The sequence below is a fragment of the Nyctereutes procyonoides genome, unplaced genomic scaffold, assembly GCF_905146905.1.
Source record: "Nyctereutes procyonoides isolate TBG_1078 unplaced genomic scaffold, NYPRO_anot_genome, whole genome shotgun sequence".
In the NCBI taxonomy this organism is placed as follows: domain Eukaryota; kingdom Metazoa; phylum Chordata; class Mammalia; order Carnivora; family Canidae; genus Nyctereutes; species Nyctereutes procyonoides.
In genome coordinates this window covers 11863922-11883657 of record NW_026575036.1, presented here as the reverse complement: position 1 = coordinate 11883657, position 19736 = coordinate 11863922, and the positions used below count along the sequence as shown (strand labels likewise).

Here is a 19736-nt window from a genome sequence, read left to right as displayed (position 1 = left end):
CCACTTGAGTGACTAATGGCCAATGTTGAGAAATGGCTTTTCCATAAATTGTAAGCTCAGTTTCAGTTAGCATAAAAGGGCTGCTTTATAGTCTTTCTTTTAAGTTTAAGTGTAACTGAAACAAAACTATGGAGACAAGGCATCAGTGGTTGCCAGGAATAAGCAGAGCACAGTGGATTTTAGTGCAGTGAGAATACTCTGTATATTATAATGATGGATATGTGTCATTATGCACTTGCCTGAACCCATTAGAATGTACACCACCATGAGGGAACCCTAAGGTCAACTGCGGACTCTGGGTGATAATGATAGGTCAGTGTAGGTTCATCCTTGCAACAATTGTACTATTTTGGTGGGAGATGTTAGTATTGGGGGAGGCTTTGCATGTGTGGGGGCAGGAGTAGGTGGGAAATCTGTCCTTCCCTCTCATTTTCATTGTAAACCTAAAACTGTTCTAAAGAATAGTCTTAAAAATTAAAATTTTAAACATAACTGCCATGCTGTGGCAAAAAAGAAAATCACCTTTACTAACTATGAGCTTTTCACATTAATCAGGAGTGGTCTTAAAACATATTCCCATTGGCTATTACTGGGAAGAACATTTAGGAGCAACTATATGTACAATATAATTATTTCACTTGATACTCTTCCTTGGCTAAAGTAGAATACAAGATGATTTCACGAGTGAGAACCCATCCATGTGGCCAATCACGGTTCAATTTTGTTGTTACCTTACCCTGGTCAAGCTATCTGTCTACAGGCCATTGTCCTCAAACCAGGCACTGCAAAGAAAGGCCACACTGATTGTTAACACATGCCCTTACCATTCCTTCGGCCAAATTGGCCGTGTGCCTTTGGCACAGAGCTCTGGAGTATAAAGTGAATTTTTGGTTCAAGTGCTTGAGCAGATTAAAAAGTCTTTTTTGAAAAGATATTTGACTCTGACTGCAGGCATCTGTGTGGCCCAGCTTGACGTGGGTGTGAACATCCGTGTGTGGGCAGGAATACATTCCTACGACAAAAGCCAACCCCCTTGCTGTGTGTCTGCTGCAGAAATCATTGAGAATGGGTCTCTTTCATCAATAACCTTTGGCATCCAGGAAGCTGCTTTAGTAGGTGGCGTGGCATAGTAGAAAGAATACCGATTTTAAAGCCCTGTTCCTGATTCTGCTACTCTCTCTGTGACTTCAGACAAATTACATAAACTTTTTCTCCTTCAGTTTCCTTGGGTGCAAGATAAGGATGGTTTACATGGGACTGTTATTCAGATTAAATTAGGTATTTATTCAAAGTGATTGGCATATAGATTTTAAATAATCATTGAGTTTCTTGCTGAAGAAGTGAATTTTATTTCATTTTCTTCTCCTTCTGAGCTACAAATAATGGCTTCTATTTATTGAGTGCCTACGAGGAGCCAAGTACTGCATTAGCCACATGTAATCCCTGACCCCCATAAGGTGGTATTATTATACCCATTGTATCAGTCTGCTAGGGCTGTGCTAACAAAATTCACAGACTGGGTGGCTTAAACAATAGAAATTTATTTTCTCACTGTTCTGGAGGCTAGAAGTCCAAAAGTGTTGGCAGATTTGGCTTCTCTGAGGTCTCTTTGGCTTGTAGATGGCTGACTTCTCACTGTCCCCATGTGTGTGTATGCATCCCTTGTGTCTCTTTCCCCTTTTTAAAAAAATTTATTTTTTAAGAGAGAGAGAGCACTCACATGAGTGAGAGGGAGAGGCAGAGGAATTGAGAGAATCCCAAGCCGGCTCCCTACTGAGTGTAGAGCCAGGACCCTGAGATCGTGACCTGAGCTGAAATCAAGAGTCAGATATTTAACTGACTGAGCCACCCAGGCTCCCCTCTTCTTCTTATTGAGAAGACCAGTCATACTGGATTAGGGCCTCATTCTATAACCTCATTTGACCTCAATTACCTCTTAAAAGGCCTTGTCTCTAAATAAAGTCACTTTTGGAGTTAGGGCTTCAGTGTGTGAATTTTGGGGAAATATGATACAGTCCATAACACCCATTTTTCATATATTGAGAAAAATTTGCTTTCAGTTGTACAATTGCTAAGCAGCAGACATGATATTAAAGCCCTATCGAGGAGCACCTGGGTGGCTCAGTTGGTTAAGTGTCTGCCTTTGGCTCAGGTCATGATCCTGCCCTCCCCACTCCCTGAGTCAGGCTCCATGCTCAGCGTGGAGTCTGGTTCTCCCTCTCCTTCTATTCCTCCCCCTGCTCATGCTTACTCTCTCTCAAATAAAATCATTAAAAAAAAAAAAACTATTGAATTCAGAGTCCAGGCCTCTTCTACTCTGTCCTAAAGCCTGTCCACCAGCATGGCTGTTGTGAGGCAAAGCCTACTATGAGAACTTGGAACACTGGAGGGACTTAAAAATATGCCAGTTCCTTTAGCTCATCAAAAAATTCAACTATGAATTAGCTTTAATTTACTACTTGAAATGTTTTTCCAATAAGATTATCAATATTTATTTTAAAATATTTATTAAAAAATCCCTCTGCCTCTTCTATAAATTTTTTTAAAAAGATTTTATTTATTTATTCATGGGAGACAGAGAGAGAGAGAAAGGCAGAGACAGAGGCAGAGGGAGAAGCAGGCTCCATGCAGGGAGCCCAACGTGGGACTCGATCCCAGGTCTCCAGGAGCACACCCTGGGCTGCAGGCAGTGCTAAACCGCTGCGCCACCATGGCTGTCCTCTTCTATAAATTTCTAACTTATAATAAAACCTTTGGAAACCATGTAGAAAGACTAACATTTGATTATTACATCCTCAAAAATGCTGCTTGGAATTTCTTTTAACCTAGAACTATACACATGTGTTTTTGCTTACGATTCAATATTTACAAAATACTGTAATAGTACTATGCAGTTCATGAAGGACATCTTACTTTCTTTGTATCTTTGCAAAGGGTTAAAAGACTAGACACAGAAAGTATTATTCTTCTAAGATTATAATCAGTGACTTACTTGGGCTTCTTTATTTAAGAAAAATCCTCCAAGAATGTATATATTCAGTGATGTGCTGTCCTAGAATTCCACAAAAGCTGAAATAAAAAATCTAAGGTGACAGAAGAACCTATACAAGGTAGAGTCCAACCATCAGTTTGTGACTTGTAGTTTCATATTTCAAACCAAATTATAAAATGCCTATTTAATAAATGTAGATGTATTCAACAAGACCCAGATTCCTTTGGTTCCCACTACAGAGCCTTTCCAGATTTACTTCTTATGAGAATTATGTTAAAATGATCCCAGTTGTTCACCGTCTTAGTTAGTTAGGGCTCCCATAACACAGCATCACAGACACTGCGTGACTCGAACAAACTTGTTTCCTCACAATTCTGGAGGCTGGAATTCTGAGATCAGGATAACTGCATAGTTGAGTACTGGTAAGTGCTCTCATCCTGGCTTGTAGACAGCTACCACTTTACCATGTGAGATAATAAACTCTCTGCTGTCCCTTCTTACAAGGGCACTAATTACATCACAAGGGCCTCACTCTCATGCCTGAAACTCCTTGGGATCAAATCTTTTAAAATGTTTAAATTGCTTCTTGGGTGAAACAAAAAACATTATGGTGTAGATTAATCCACTAGATTCTTGGTTGAGCTGAGAGCAATTATGTGGTCAATTGGGAAAAAAAAGACAAGAGGAAGGTCACTTATGCCTTCAGTAAATGTCTAAGCATCTGCAATGTCAGGCATTAGAGAAACAATGAAACTCATGCTAGAAACAAATACAAAAGAATAATACTGATAAGAGTGCAGCAAAGAGCTCAGGGTTATTATTAAATTCCCTACCAAACCAAAAGTGAGTACCTGGGACTTAACTTAGCAGAAAGGGAAGTGTCAGGGAAGATTTCCTGGAAAGAAGTGTTGCCTGTATTTTAATGGTTCTGGATCTGCCAGTAGGTTGCATTCTCCATTCCTTCCACTGGGCTGTCCTCATGCTGCTGCTGGTATTCTCGTTTTTGGAGATCTAAGGCTGGTAAACCTCCAGGGCCATTTGGGTAGGTACCTGAGTCCTAGGCTTGACAAATTCAATCTTCTCTTTCATAATGGCACTTCTCAATTTAGGGTTAAGCATTTATGATGGTGAGGTAGGTCATCAAACTGCCCTCTTAAATCTTTCATGTTACCGCTGATCATGCCCTAGAGTCTGTCTTGTTAGGGAACACATCCCTCGAAATGCTTAAGGGTCTCCCAGCTGGTCTACATTTCTCCTGTGGTGTAAATAGGAGGTCCTAAGTGGGGAGCATACTCAGGGTATCTAATTTGGTATTTCATAATCTACTGCAGTGATGGTAATGGTCACTTAGTTCCTGCTGGACCTAATACAACACAGAAACATTCTTCCTTACTATCAGGTTAGGGGGTCTACTAAAAATGCAAAGATGTTCCTAGGGGCATCTATAAGGCTCATTTGTTACTTTTCTAATCTCTAAAGCAATGGCCTTTAAACATTTTTTTTATCTTGCATGCTATAAAAAATGTAAGCACCTCTCATGTGCATACATTTTATATATCTACTCTTATACAAATATGTCTATTATAAAACCAAAATTAAAAATAGAGGAAAAAAGATGAAAACAATGTTTTAAGAATAAATTTTATTAATGGTAAACTTGTTCTTTAAAAATTGTACATCTCATCTAATGAAGCTATGTAAATATGCTTTATTTTTTAAAATCATGTTTTAACACATTGTGAAACAGTGAGTTGAAGGTCGGGTTCTAAATCTAACTTGTTTTATTTTCTTTATAGCACTTATTATCATCAGCAGTTTTTGTTTAGTTCATTGCTTTGGTCCCAGCATATAGAATAGCATTTGGCCCATAGTATGTAGTTAATAAGTATTTATTGAAAAAAAATTCTTTTTGGACACAATATAGTCGTGCATCCCTTCTCTTTACCACATTCAGTGGTCTCATGTCGCTAAAAGTGTGACTCGTTATGCCACAGAAACTGGCACAGCTACAAATCAGGCCTTGATTTATTGTTTCATTTCCTTCCTGGTTGTCTGCACCTATGAACATGATGGACAAAATACTAATAATGAAGATCAAACTTAGAAGCATAGGTGCTATATAGTAAAAAGCACAAATATTGAGCAAATAATCCTCATTAAAAACTATCATTTCAATAAAGTCACAAATATTTTTAAAAATGAGTGAAGTTCTGACAGTCTTCATGATATCACTTTCAACAAAAAGAAAAATGTTAACCAACATTCATCTCAGAACTATGGTCAGAGAGTTGACTGTTGACGCTGACCAGCACACCACCGTCCCCAGCCCTAGTGGATCTACAAATCTGGCCTCAGCTGCCTCCTATCACCATCTCCTGTATGTAAGATCTAGTCACACTGTTCTTTGCCAAGTGCCCCCAAATGCCAAGTTTTTCCTACATCAAGGAAAACACTTGTCTGTCAGGAATTTCTTCCCAGAGATTTTTACACAGCTGGCTTCTTCTCATCATTCAGGTCTCAGATCAAATGTCACCTTGGAGAGACATTCTCTGAGAATGCTACAGAAACTACCTCTGAGTCCCTGTCCTCATTATTCCATTTTATTAATTTCATTGCACTTTCTACGACCTAAAATATTTATTAATTTACATGTTGACCAGCTGCCTCCTGTAGCTGTACTACAGAGTTCACTAGAGCAATGACTTGTCTGCCTGTCTCCAGTGTATTCACTGCATTTGGTATGGTGCCTGGTACATAGTAGGTACTCAGTAATTACTCACTAACCAAAACCTATTAAATTAGAGACTACTGTGTCTGGCAATGATATCATGCTTGTCTCTACCAGTCTTACTTAAGTGTAGCAAGTATGCAGGGTTTTCTAAAACCACGATTATGATAGAAGCTATGAGATTCTCCCACCAATGGAATTTCAACACCCATCTTGGGCACTGCTGCCCAGGGCATCTGTTCTCCTCCACTCTCCTTGCCCTTTTCCTCTTCTACTCCCAGGTAATCTCATACTTGAGAGAAGAGTCTAAAGCAGTGGTTCTCAAAAAGACTAGATTAAGAATCAAATTTGTGAGGTTGCAAAGTTTAGAAGTTTAGTAAGATGGCAAGACAAGGAGTGGAGGGTTAAAATCAAGTTTTACAGAGGAAAAACATGGTTACACTGGGCACTAGGCATGCCCCAAGACAAAGACAATAAAATACTAGTACTAAATGTGACCATATGGAAACTCTTCTCTTCCCAGAAGGAAAGACAAATTAATCTGAAAATCTTTTTAATTGTAGTTGATACATAATGTTATGTTAGTTTTAGGTGTATAACATAAGGATTTGATAAGTCTATATGTTATGCTTGCCACAAGTGCAGCTACCATACAATACTTTAACAATATTATTGACTATATTCTGTGTTGTACATTTTATCCCTATGATTTAGTCATTCCATAACTGAAAGCCTATATTTCCCACTCCCCTGAACCCATTTTGTCCGTCTCCCTTCCCCACCTTCCTTGTGGCAACTATCAGTTTGTTCTCTGTATTGATTGTTTATTCATTTGTTCTAGTTTTTAGATTCCACATACAAGTGAAATCCTATGTGTTTGTCTGACTCATTTCACTTAGTATAACAACCTCTAGGTCCATCTATATATTTTCAATATTGTGGCAATGTCAAAAATCTCAACCTTTTTATGGCTGAGTAATAAATAGTCTAGTGTGTGGTGTGGGATAGGGTAGCTGGGTGATGGGCATTAAGTACATGTGATGTAATGAGCACTGGGTGTTATATACAACTTATCACTGAACTCTACCTCTTAAATTAATAATGCACTATGTTAACTGAATGTAAATAAAATTTTTAAAATATTCCTTTGTGTGTGTGTACACCACTTCTTTATCCATTCATCTATTGATGGACACTTGGGTTGCTTCTGTATCTCGGCTATTGTAAATAATACTGCAATTAACACAGGGGTCATATTTTTTTTTCAGATTAGTGTTTGCACTTGGGAAGGGGTGGTAAATATCCAGAAGTGGAGTTACTGGATCATACAGTATTTCTAATTTTTTGAGGAACCTCCATATTGTTTTCCAAGTAGCTGCAATTTACATTCTCCCCAAAAGTGCACAAGTCTTTTTTTCTCTAAATCCTCTTTTTCTCTAAATCCTCATCAACAGTTGTCTTTTTGATTCTAGCCATTCTAACAGGCATATGGTGATACTTCACTGTGCTTTTTTTTAATAATTTATTTTTTATTGGTGTTCAATTTGCCAACATACAGAATAACACCCAGTGCTCATCCCGTCAAGTGCCCCCACATGCAGAAGAATGAAACTAGACCACTCTCTTTCACCATACACAAAGATAAACTCAAAATGGATGAAAGATCTAAATGTGAGACAAGATTCCATCAAAATCCTAGAGGAGAACACAGGCAACACCCTTTTTGAACTCGGCCACAGTAACTTCTTGCAAGATACATCCACGAAGGCAAAAGAAACAAAAGCAAAAATGAACTATTGGGACCTCATCAAGATAAGAAGCTTTTGCACAGCAAAGGATACAGTCAACAAAACTAAAAGACAACCTACAGAATGGGAGAAGATATTTGCAAATGACGTATCAGATAAAGGGCTAGTTTCCAAGATCTATAAAGAACCTATTAAACTCAACACCAAAGAAACAAACAATCCAATCATGAAATGGGCAAAAGACATGAACAGAAATCTCACAGAGGAAGACATAGACATGGCCAACATGCACATGAGAAAATGCTCTGCCTCACTTGCCATCAGGGAAATACAAATCAAAACCACAATGAGATACCACCTCACACCAGTGAGAATGGGGAAAATTAACAAGGCAGGAAGCCACAAATATTGGAGAGGATGTGAAGAAAAGGGAACCCTCTTGCACTGTTGGTGGGGATGTGAAATGGTGCAGCCACTCTGGAAAACTGTGTGGAGGTTCCTCAAAGAGTTAAATAGACCTGCCCTATGATCCAGCAATTGCACTGTTGGGGATTTACCCCAAAGATACAGATGTAATGAAATGCCGGGACACCTGCACCCTGATGTTTCTAGGAGCAATGTCCACAATAGCCAAACTGTGGAAGGAGCCTCAGTGTCCATCGGAAGATGAATGGATAAAGAAGCTGTGGTCTATCTATACAATGGAATATTACTCAGCCATTAGAAATGACAAATACCCCCCATTTGCTTCGACATGGATGGAACTGGAGGGTATTATGCTGAGTGAAATAAGTCAATCCGAGAAGGACAAACATTATATGTTCTCATTCACTCTGCTTTTGATTTGCATTTCCCTGATGCTTACTGATGTTGAGCATCTTTTAATATAACTATTGTTCATTTTTAGGTCTTTGGAAAAATGTTTATTCAGATTCTTTGTTTTTAAATTGGATTATTTCTTTGTTGCATTGTGTAAGTTATATATTTTGATATTAACCCCTTACTGGATATACCATATGCAAGTATACTCTCATTCACTAGGCTGCCTTTTCATTTTGTTAAATGGTTTCCTTCACAAAAATTTTTTATTTTGTTGTAGTCCAATAGTTTATTTTTGCTTTTGTTTCCCTTGCTTGAGGAGACCTATCTAGAAAAATGTTGCTGAGGCTGATGGCCAAAGGATTACTGCATATGTTTTCTTCTAGGATTTTTAAAATTTCAGGTCTCATACTTAGGTCTTTAATCCATTTTGAGTTTATGTATGCTGTGAGAAGGTGGTCCAGTTTCCTCAGCACCATTTATTTGAAAGAGTATCTTTTCCCTATTGTATATTCATGCCTCCTTTGTCATAGATTAATTCACTATAGAAGTGTGGCTTTATTTCTGGGCTCTCTAGCCTGTTCCATTAATCTGAGTTATCTCTTCCTATTTTTGTGCCAATATCACACTATTTTGATTACTATAGCTTTGTAGTATATCATGAAATTTGATATTATGATACCTCCAGCTTTGTTCTTTCTCAAGATTGTTTTGGCTACTGGGGTCTTTTAAGGTTCTATACAAACTAGCATTATTAGTTCTAGTTCTGTGACAATGCTGCTGGTATTTTCACAGGGATTGCACTGAATCTATAAATTGCTTTGGGTGGTATGGACATTTTAACAATATCCATTTGTGTCACCTTCAATTTCTTGTATCAATGTTTTATGGTTTTCAAGGTACAGGTCTTTCATCTCCTTGGTTAAGTTTATTCCTAGGTATTTTAATCTTCTGTGTGCAATTATAAATGAAATTGCTTAATTCTTCTCTCTGCTATTTTGTTATTAGTGTATAGAAACACAACAAATTTCTGCATATAAATTTTGTATCCTGCAACTTTGCTAAATTTATCAATTCTAGTAGTCTTTTGGGAAAGCCTTTAGGGTTTTCTACATCCAATATGTCATCTGCAAAAGTGACCATCTTACTTCCTCTTGATCAATTCCAATGCCTTTTATTTCTTTCTTTTTCTTAATTTAATAGCTGTGGTTAAGACCCCCAGTATGATATTGAATAAACGTGACAAGAGTGGAACATCCTTGCTCCTGATCTTGGAGGAAAAGCTCTGTTTTTCACCACTGCATCGGGTGCCACCTTTGGGTTTGTCACATATTGACCTTTATTATGTTGAGTTATATACCCTTTAAATTCACTTTGTTGAGAGATTTCCCTATGAATGGACATTGAATTTTGTCAGATGCTTTTTCTGTATCTATTGAGATAATCATGATTTTTACTTTCATTAATCTGATGTATCAAGTTTATTGCTTTGCCAATATTGAACCATCCCTGCATCCCTGGAATAAATCCCACTTGATCATGCTCAATGATCTTTTTAATGTATTGTTGAATGTGGTTTGCTAATATTTTACTGAAGACTTTTGCATCTGTATTTATTAGAGATGTTGGGCTCTCTCTATATTTTTGGAATGTCTTTATTTTAGTATGAAAGGAATCATGTATCAAATGAACTGGGAGGCATTCCTTTCTCTTCTATTTTTTGAAACAGTTTGTGGGATAAAGGTATTAACTCTAAATGTTTGATAGAATTGACCTGTAAACCCATCCTGGACTTTTGTTAGGAATTTTTAAGTGACCAATTCCATTTATTACTAGTAACTATTCTGCTTAGATTTTCTATTTCTTCCTGATTCACTTTTGAAAGAGTGTATGTTTCTAGGAATTTATCTATTTCTTCTAGGCTATCTAATTTGTTGGCATATAATTTTATATAGTACTCTCTTATAATCCTTTGTATTTCTGTGGTGTTGGCAATTACTTCTCTCTCATTTCAGATTTTATTTGGGTCCCTTTTTGACGAGTTTGGCTAAACACTTATGAATTTTGATTATCTTTTCAAAGAACTAGCTGTTGGTTGTCTCTCTTCTGGGATTTTTAGTCTTTACTACATTATCTCTCCTCTGCTTTTCATTATTTTGTCTACTCACCTTGGGCTTTGTTCTTTTTCTCACTGTTTTAGGTGTAAGATTAGACTGAAATTTTTCTTTTCTTTCTTTTCTTTGAGGTCAGCTTGCATTGCTATAAACTTCCCTTGAACTGCTTTCACTGTGTTCCCCAAATTTTGTAGCATTATGTTTCCATTTGTTTTCATTTATCTCCATGTATTTTTTAAAAAGATTTATTTAGAGAGCATGCTTGCCAGTGTCCACGTGGTGGGGGAGGGGCAGAGGGAAAAACTCAAGGAGACTCCCTGCTGAGTACAGAGCCCAACACAGGGCTCGATCTCACCACCCTGAGATCATGACCTGAGCCAAAATCAAAAGTCAGAGGCTCAAACAACTGAGCCACCCAGGCACCCCTGCCTCCATGTATTTTATTTCCTCTTTGATTCCTTCATTGATGCATTGTTTAGTAGCATGTTATTTAACCTCCATGTGTTTAAGGATTTTTTTTCTCATGAATGATTTCTAGTTTCTAGTTGGAAAATATGTGTATATAATTTATATCCTCTTAAATTTATTGAGACTTGTTTTGTGGTCTATATGTGATTTATCCTGGAGAATGTTCCACATGCATTTGAAAAGAATGTATACTCTGTTTTTGGATGACATGTTCTGTATGTATCTCTTAAGTTTATCTAGTCTAATGTGTCATTCAAAGGCACTGTTTCCTTATTGATTTTCTTCATGGATAATCTATCCATTGATATAAGTGGGGTGTTAAAGTCCCCTACTATTATTGTATTACTGTCAATTTCTCCCTTTATGTCTGTTAACATTTGCTATGTGTATTTAGGTACTCCTATGCTGGATGCATAAATATTAATAATTGTTCTATCCTCTTGTTGGATTAATCCTTTTATCATTATGTATTGCCTCTTTTGTCACTCGTTATGGTCTTTATGTTAGAGTCCACTTTAAGTATTGCTATCCCATTTTTTTTTTGCTTTCATTTGCATAGAATTTTTCATCTTTTCACTTTCAGTCTGCATTGGTCTTTAGGTCTGAAGTTAGCCATTTGTAGGCAGATGAGTATTGTTTTTTTAAATCCATTGAATCACCCTGTGTCCTTGATTGGGACATTTAAATCATTTATTTTTAAAGTACTTATCATAGGCATGTACTTATTATCATTTTGTTTATTATTTTCTGGTGGTTGCTGTAGTTCTTCTGTTTCTTTCTTCTCTTGCTCCCTTCCCTTACAATTGAGGACTCTTTTAGTGTTCTGCTTTAGTTTTCTATTTTTTGTGTACCTATTGTAGGTGTTTGGGTTTGTGGTTACCATTAGGCTCATATATAGCATCCTAAGTATATAGCAGTCTATATTAAGTTGATGGTTATTTAAGTTTGAACATATTCTGAAAGACTTTTTTTTTGTTCTCCTCTCCCATATTTTATTTATATGTTGCCATATTTTAAATCTTGTTATTCATAATCTTACTTCTAAGCATGGCCTTTTCTTCAAGAAGTCCCTTCAAATTTCCTCGTAATGCCAGTTTATTTCTTTATCTCTCTTTCAATTCTTAATGATAACCCTGCCAGGTAGAGTATTCTTTGTTGTAGTTTTTTTCTTTTCAGCACTTTGAATAGATTATGCCACTTCTTTCTGGTTTGCAAAGTTCCTGCTGAAAAATCAGCTGATAGCCTTATGGAGTTTCCCTTGTATGGTACTTATTGCTTCTCTTTTGCTGCTTTCAAAGTTTTCTCTTTCTCTTTAATCTTTGACATTTCAATTATGATGTGTCTTGATGCAGACCTTTTTGCTTTCATCTTTGGGGCTCTGTGTGCTTCCTGAGTTGGATATCTGTTTCCTTCCCTGGGATAGAATTTTTCAGTTCTTACATCTCCAAGTAAGTGTTCTGTTCCTTTCTCTCTTCTCCTTCTGGGACTCCTATATTGTGAATATTTGTTTTATGTTGTTGAAGACATCTCTTACTTATCCTCACTTTTTAAAATTCTATTTTCTTATTGCTATTCAACTTGGGTGCTTTCCATTACCCTATCTTCCAGATTGCTTATCCATTCTTTTGCATCTGTTATTGTATTCTGCAAGGTCGATTACTACTCCTTTATATTTTCTATCTCTTTGTTGAAGTTCTCACTGAGTTCTTCTACTTGTCTCTCAAATCTGGTGAAAATCTTTATGATCATTTCTCTAAATCCTTTATCTGGCATATTGCTTATTTCAGTTTCATTTAATTCTTTTTCAGAGGTTTTGTCTTGTTCTTTCATTTGGAGCATACTTCTCTGTCTCCCCATTTTACTTAACTTTCTGTGTTTGTTTCTATGAATTAGGCAGAACAGCTATTTCTCCTACATTTGAAGGAATTTGCATGGTAATTCCTGTATAGACTCTGTATCTGAGTACTTTGGCTGGCTGGTTGGAACTGTAGCTGGTGGTCAGTGGGGGTCCTAGGGCACTCCATGTTGGGACTACCCTGGTAGGATGGCCAGAGCTGAAGTGGGTATGAGTTGGTGTGCTCTTAGGACTATCTGCACAGAGTGTCCTTGCAGGACAGCTGAAGTAGGCACAAGCTAAAGAGGTCCCTGGGTTCTCTACATAGAAGTGGGTGCAAGCAAGTGGGTCCTGAGGCTCTCTACACAGAAGACACCATGGCAGGATAGCTGAAACTGAAGTGTAGGCATGGGCTGGGTATTCTGCACAGAGGGTGCTCTGGCAGGATAGCTGAAGCTGAAGTGGGTGCACATCCAGGTATAGGAGTATTCAGCATAGAGGTTGCTCTGTTGGGGCAAATGAAGCTGAGATGTATATGGGCCAGGTATTTCTAGGGCACTCTGCACAAGAAGACCCTGGTATGGTGGGCTGGAGATGAAAAAGGTATGAGCGGGGGGCGGGGGTTGTCTCAGAGCACTCTGCACTGGGGGTGCCCTAGCAAGCCATCTGGAACTGAAGTGATGTGGATCTGGAGTGTTCCAGGGTGCTTTGCTCTTATGTCACCTTCACAAAGCAGCTGGGGCTGTAGTAAGGACTAACTAGGGATATCCTGTTGTGCACTGTTGTGGGGCTGCTGTGGGCAAGCTGCTTGGGGTTCCTTGACACAGAAGGGCAGCTAGGGCATCCAGACCCAGATCTTACCCATATTATTAAGGTGGAGGGTGAATGTAAACTGTGGTGCTCACCAGCCCCTCTGACCTGGAGGGAGTTCGAGTAGCTCCGTGCCATTGGCAGGGTAGTAGGGCTGGTTGCTGTATATTTTAGTTGCCCCTTTAAACTGCGGCTTTTTCATGTGCCCCAGTGCAGACAGATATGTTCACAGTATCACCCTGCCCCATTACAGTTCTGTGTTATGGTTTCCCTTTGTTATTGTGCCATTCTGTATGGTTTTTTTTATTGTGCAGAAGCTGTTCAGTCAGCCCTTAGATCTTCAGGAAAAACTGCTCTATAAATAGGTGTAGATTTGGTGTCTATGGAGGAAGTTGAGTTCAGGGTCTTCCTATGTTGTCTTCTTAGACTGGAACTATCATTCCCTAATTTGGTAATCTTTAAAACACTTTAAAACCTGATAATTTTAGACTTAATTTATAACTTGTATAAAACACCACGGAGGTTTCAGCCATGTTAAAGTAGTTGCATTGGCTGCCATGTTTTTCTTTCACATGGACTGCTGTATAGATTAGGTTGGGTCTTATGGTTGGATCTACTCAATATGGTATTAGTTCACCTCTAGTCAAATCCTAAGGGTAAAATGTACAAGAGTCTAGGGTCTACATGGAGTATGACTCCTTGAACCATTCACACAGAAGGAATATTCTTGCCCTTGGAAATTAGTGCCACATTATATGGCCATATCAAATATGAGATTAATATGAGATTAATATGACTGACTTGGGAAGAAAAGCAGAGGAAACAGGCACTCTAAGGTAATGACACCACCATCTGCTTGTACACCCTAACAGTTTAGGTGTAATAGTTTTCTAATATTATTATTTATATCAGCTCCTAACATTTATCTAGTGTTACTATGCTAGGAACCATGGTAAACACATCACATGTATTATTAATTTACATTAATTAATGTAATATATTAATTACATTAATAGAACCTCCCTCTAGGGTGGTTATTAGGATTATTTTCTTTTTATGGTTGAAAAGAGTGAGACCCAGAAGGATTTAGTAATTTATCTTAAGTCACACAGTTACTCACAAGTTAGGATTCAAACCTGAACAGTTTGGCTCCAGAATCAATGCATTTACTACTTCACAAAGCCATACAAGGCTGTGAATAATTTCATTTTACAGAGAAACTGAAGCTTGGAGGAATTAAGAAACTTGTTCACAATCACAGAGCTAGCAAGTGATAGAACCAAAATTTGATCCCAGTCAGCTGGATTCCACAGCGTCTTCATCACCAGGTCAACTGTGACTTCAACCCCAGGAGGCCTTACAAGTGACTTTAGACAACTCTTGCCCACTCAGAGCCAAGGGCAAGAGGGTAGCAATTGATGGTTTACAAACAGATCCTCTCTTATGACTGCTGATTCATTCTGCTTATGTTTTTCTTTTTTAAAAAATTTAAACTCAATATATAATAGTTTCAGAGGTACAGTTCAGTGATTCATCAGTCTTATATAATACTCAGTGCTCATTAATGTTCATTCCACTTATGTTTCTTTACAGTGTATCAAAAGAGTAGGGGGTTTAGGTTCAAGTGCGAGTTTTACCAATTTCCTTTTCTGCAAGTTACTGAATCTCTAAGTCTCTCTTCCATGATTCTAAATCAGTGGTAAGAATAGCCTTTTCATGGGGATTAGAATGCTTAGTACAGTCTCTGATCTGGCACAGGTACATGCTTAATAAATGAGTATTGAGTGATTATCATCTTACGTGGCTGCCAAAAAAGATTTGACTAAAACTCATAAATAGAATCTGGCAGCTCAGTATAAATATCCTTTTAAAGGATGTAAGAGTAGGGCACCTGGGTGGATCAGTTGATTGAGCATCTGCCTCCCAGGGTCCTGAGATTGAGCCCTGTATCAGGCTCCCTGCTTCTCCTTCTACCTGACACTCCCCCTGGTTGTGCACTTTCTGTCAAATAAATAGAATCTTTTTTAAAAAAGGATGTGAAAGCAAATCTCACATTAAGATTTGCATAGGAAATCCTATATTTAATAGGTTAATGTGTCCTTAGGCAAAAAAGTGTGAGACATTTTGAAGTCCCCAGAACTTCAAAGTACTTACTTACTTCAGTCAAGTAAAATAGATGAGGATTAAATCAGTTCAAAATGTAAATCAGACAAATCTAATAAAAGAATCACAAGAAAACAGAACTAGAAATATTTACCAAAGAACCAAAAGAACTGAAACTACACTTGGAACATCTTAGTAAACTTTCACCAAAATTGATCAAATAGATCTAACTTTCATATTTTAAAAGTAATAATGGGATGTCACAACAAAAAATTATTTCAATCTCTTCACACTCTTTTTCCCATTTCAACAGCACCATTAAAATCTTGGGCAATAAAATAAATAATTACCTGATAAATTTGAAAGCTATTATAAGTCAATCTAAATAAGTCTGGTTAAAAAAAAAATCTTATTTCCATAGGTGCTTTTGGCCTCAATTATTTGCCTTAACCATACACTTCATTATTTCTGCATAGAAAGGTCTTAGGACATTAATTTCATTTCTATGCCTTAAATCACTTGACATTTTAAAGTGATGATACCTTTCTTCTTTGAGGTGGATAAACATTCATGTTCTTCTTTGACAGAGATTTTACAACTTTTCATCCGACAAAAAAAGGATCGCCTTGAGCCAGAATACACGTGAGTCCTTCCACCGTGAAAGTTACCATGAACTTGCAAACCAGCTTTCATAGCAGGAGGAGGCAAGAGAACAGGTAGAAAAAAATATTTTCATATAGATAATAAATGTCAGGAGAGACACATTTTAAAATGATTACCTTTTTAAAAAAATAAATTGAAAAAGAAAAATGGTTATTTAAAACAATGACATTGTTGTGCAGTAAACCACAAAATGAAATATATCAAAGAGAGTATTTGCCAATCATATTTTTATAATTTGTAAATACTTGCAGTTTATTTTCATTTTTTCCCCTATGGGTGGAAACAGAGGTAATCTATGTGAAATGAAATTAAAAATTTTTTATATGAAAAAAACTCACAGTGGTAATCAGTGGTGTAAAGCATAGTTACTTTATATTATAAATAATTGTTTGGCACCAAGCATTTCCAAAGACATATTTTCAGAGAAGATAAAGAATATTTACACTGCCAAAGCCCAATTATTTGAGTAGACCTAACTCATAAGAAAGAGAATTCTCTCTCAGCATACAGCTAAATAATGGAAACCCCAGCAATCTTTCAGTCCCAAAATGATACTTTCTTATTAAGGTTTTATTAGCATATAAAAACGGCAAATATGAAGCAATTGCATTCTCCCCAAACCATCTTCATATATTTGTTTTTTTTATGTGTGTCCGAATACAGGAATTCTCTACATGGTTATAGTTTTTCAAACTCTGAGGTTGACGATTATAAAGTTTATTAAATCTCCTCTTGATAAAACCATATTCAGGTAATTTTTCAAAATATTGTATAGCTGTGCTTTTATGTAATATATAATCATATAATTATTATATTATATAGGCATGCTGAAATGAGCACTTACTTTTGGCATCAATCAGCTTCTCTCTTGGTGAAATATCAGAAGAAGAAAGTTGCTCCTTTACTTTGGCAACATCCTTTGGATGTAAGAAGTCAAATAAACTTCGTCCCGTCAAGCTAGCCTATTTATAAGGTAGATGTTCATTTAAATTCAGTACCATAATTTTTCTACATTTCTTCATATAAACATGTAATTACTGTTAAAAGTGTTTTCTTAAGCTCAAAGATACATCTACCACATTGTGTGACATTAACTTAGTGTTAAAAGCTCAGTGATACTTGTAGATAGAAATGCATGCACACAAAACCTATCTGGGAACACACAATGAACCCTTGTTAACATCCCCCAATTCACTTGTTACTTCTAAATCACATTATGATTAAATTTTCTTATTCTTGATAAAAGTAAAGAGATTGTATTTATAATATGGAAGTCAGAGTATCTGTGATTTTTATGGTGTGACTCAAAAAAACAAAATCCACCCGGGAATACTTCCCACTTCCCATTCCACTTATGCCAATATGTACAGCATTCCCATGTCTATGCCTTTACCTGCATGGTTTCATCACCTACAATTCATTACCCTTTCTCTACAAACTTATAATTCCCTAGCCACTCCAGTAAATTGCCTTTTACTCCTCTGCTCAAAATGTCTTCCTCTCCTTCTCTGCTCATCTTAAAGTCTAAGCAGACACTCCCTGACCTACAGTGATCATCTCTGTTGTGAAATCCTATATTACCTAAGTAGACGTTCTTATAGAGGACAGAACAAATGGACAAATAGCCTGGATTGCTTGGTGGTTAGATATTTCATATTTTTAAAAATAAGTTTCTACCCATAACTATGCTTCAAAGCAAATCAGGCTTCTGAATCTGAAAAGCTAAGGACCAGACCCTATATGTAGGGATTCCAAAGTCCTCCTGAGGAGTCAATATGTCTCTCGAATGATCTGAAATGCTAGGTCAGTGCCCAGTGGTACTGGATTCACTAATTTGGAACTTAAGTGCTATCCGGAATCGGAAGTTATCTCTGTGTGATATTCTCTCTCCTGTTCAGAAATAGAACAATAAAGTCTTAATCTGCCTTTGTGTCTCCTCTGTAGCTACAATCAGTTGCATGATTCATTTGGTTCTTACTCCTTTTGTATGGAGGCTCGTAATACCTCTTCTGTTATTTAACTCATTATCTGTGAATCTTATGTCTCCCACATTTTCATGTTTGGGGAGAATATAGGTGAAATTAATGGGAACTATTAGTATTAGTTGGATTAGTATTAGTTGAATTAGTATTAGTTACTACTAATAAAATAAAAAGCTAAAATAATAACAATAATAATAAAAGCTATGGCTTTTGAGTAACTAGTGCAAATCAAATAGTGTTCAGGAAGAGATATAAAGGATTAATTTTAGAGTTTGTTGCCGAGCTTAGATCAAAAGTTATGCAATGCATAAAGCCTAATAATAAGTACTAATGCTAAAAAATAATAATGTTGTCTTTGGAGGAAACAGACAACTAACATTTTTCAGACAATCTCAAATATGACAGCTGTTTTGTCTTTACATCTTAAGACAGGTGTAATCACCATTTCCCTTTTTTACATAAGAGAAAGCTACAGCTCAGGAAAATTAAATAACTTGCTGGAGATCAGATAGTGAACACCCTCATCAGTAATCAAAACCCATCCTCTTTACATACATCTTTCCATCTCTTTGGGTAGGTGGGGGGAGTTCTAACGTAGCAGAGCCTAAACCCATAACTCAGTGGGAAAATAGGGTTCAGGAAGAGAACTCAGAAATACATGTTCAAAAAGATTAAACGTCGTGTGGAAAATATCCTCAGTTTTGGATACCTGATCATAATTAAGTATTTTGGAGACTGATTTAGAAACGAAGAGAATTTTTCCTCTTTCACATCCAACCACAAATAGGAAGCCTTCTGCAGTCTAGGATTTAAAATAAAAGTGAATACATTTAAATGTCTTTCTTACACATATTCAGATACTGTGAAAATTACTGTGGCAAGAGTGGTCATAGAACTAGTAAAATTAGGAAATTTTCCTATATGAAGAACGTCAAATTAAATCTCAGTCTAAACTAGTATTTGACATGGGAAGTTTAGCCATGGAATATTTGGTTGAGATATTTTGCAATACAAAAATGACATATACCAAATTTTATAGAATATATAGAAACTAGAAAGATATCAAACACATCAATAACAATTACCCGAGGATGTCCTGAGATGAAGGGACCATGCAGACTAGGGACAAGGAAAAGAGAAGACATCCTATAATATACTTTTTGAGTAATGTATCACTCATTTAAAACTAAACTTAAAAGATTCTAACATTAGTTACTCCCACTGAAATCTTTCCAGTATATCCCTTCTGAAGCAGCCAATATGGAAATGGATACATATGGACACGGGATGAGTCTAGCACTCCACTGGACATTTCCTTGATTAACTTCTACTAACTGGAAACGAACATGAAGTGAGTTAGGAAGACATATTCTTAAGGGCAGAACTGGTATTACATTATGACTGAAAAAAAAAAAAAGATTGGTGAGAAAGCTTCCAAAGTGTACTGTACATTTTGCTAACTTTAAAAATCTTGA

The 19736-nt window shown here is 36.8% G+C and overlaps 1 protein-coding gene across 2 annotated transcripts in view; it reads right to left on the bottom strand.

Annotated features, from left to right (window-relative positions):
- Window positions 1-19736, bottom strand: part of BMAL2 (basic helix-loop-helix ARNT like 2) — a 118579-nt gene that overhangs the window by 32083 nt on the left and 66760 nt on the right. For both annotated transcript variants that reach the window (XM_055318736.1, XM_055318738.1), the window contains exons 6-8: window positions 18971-19063; window positions 17124-17241; window positions 16159-16302 (exon numbers count right to left, since the gene is read on the bottom strand). In XM_055318736.1, coding sequence (XP_055174711.1) covers window positions 16159-16302; window positions 17124-17241; window positions 18971-19063 — 355 coding nt within the window. The remainder of the gene's footprint in view (window positions 1-16158; window positions 16303-17123; window positions 17242-18970; window positions 19064-19736) is intronic.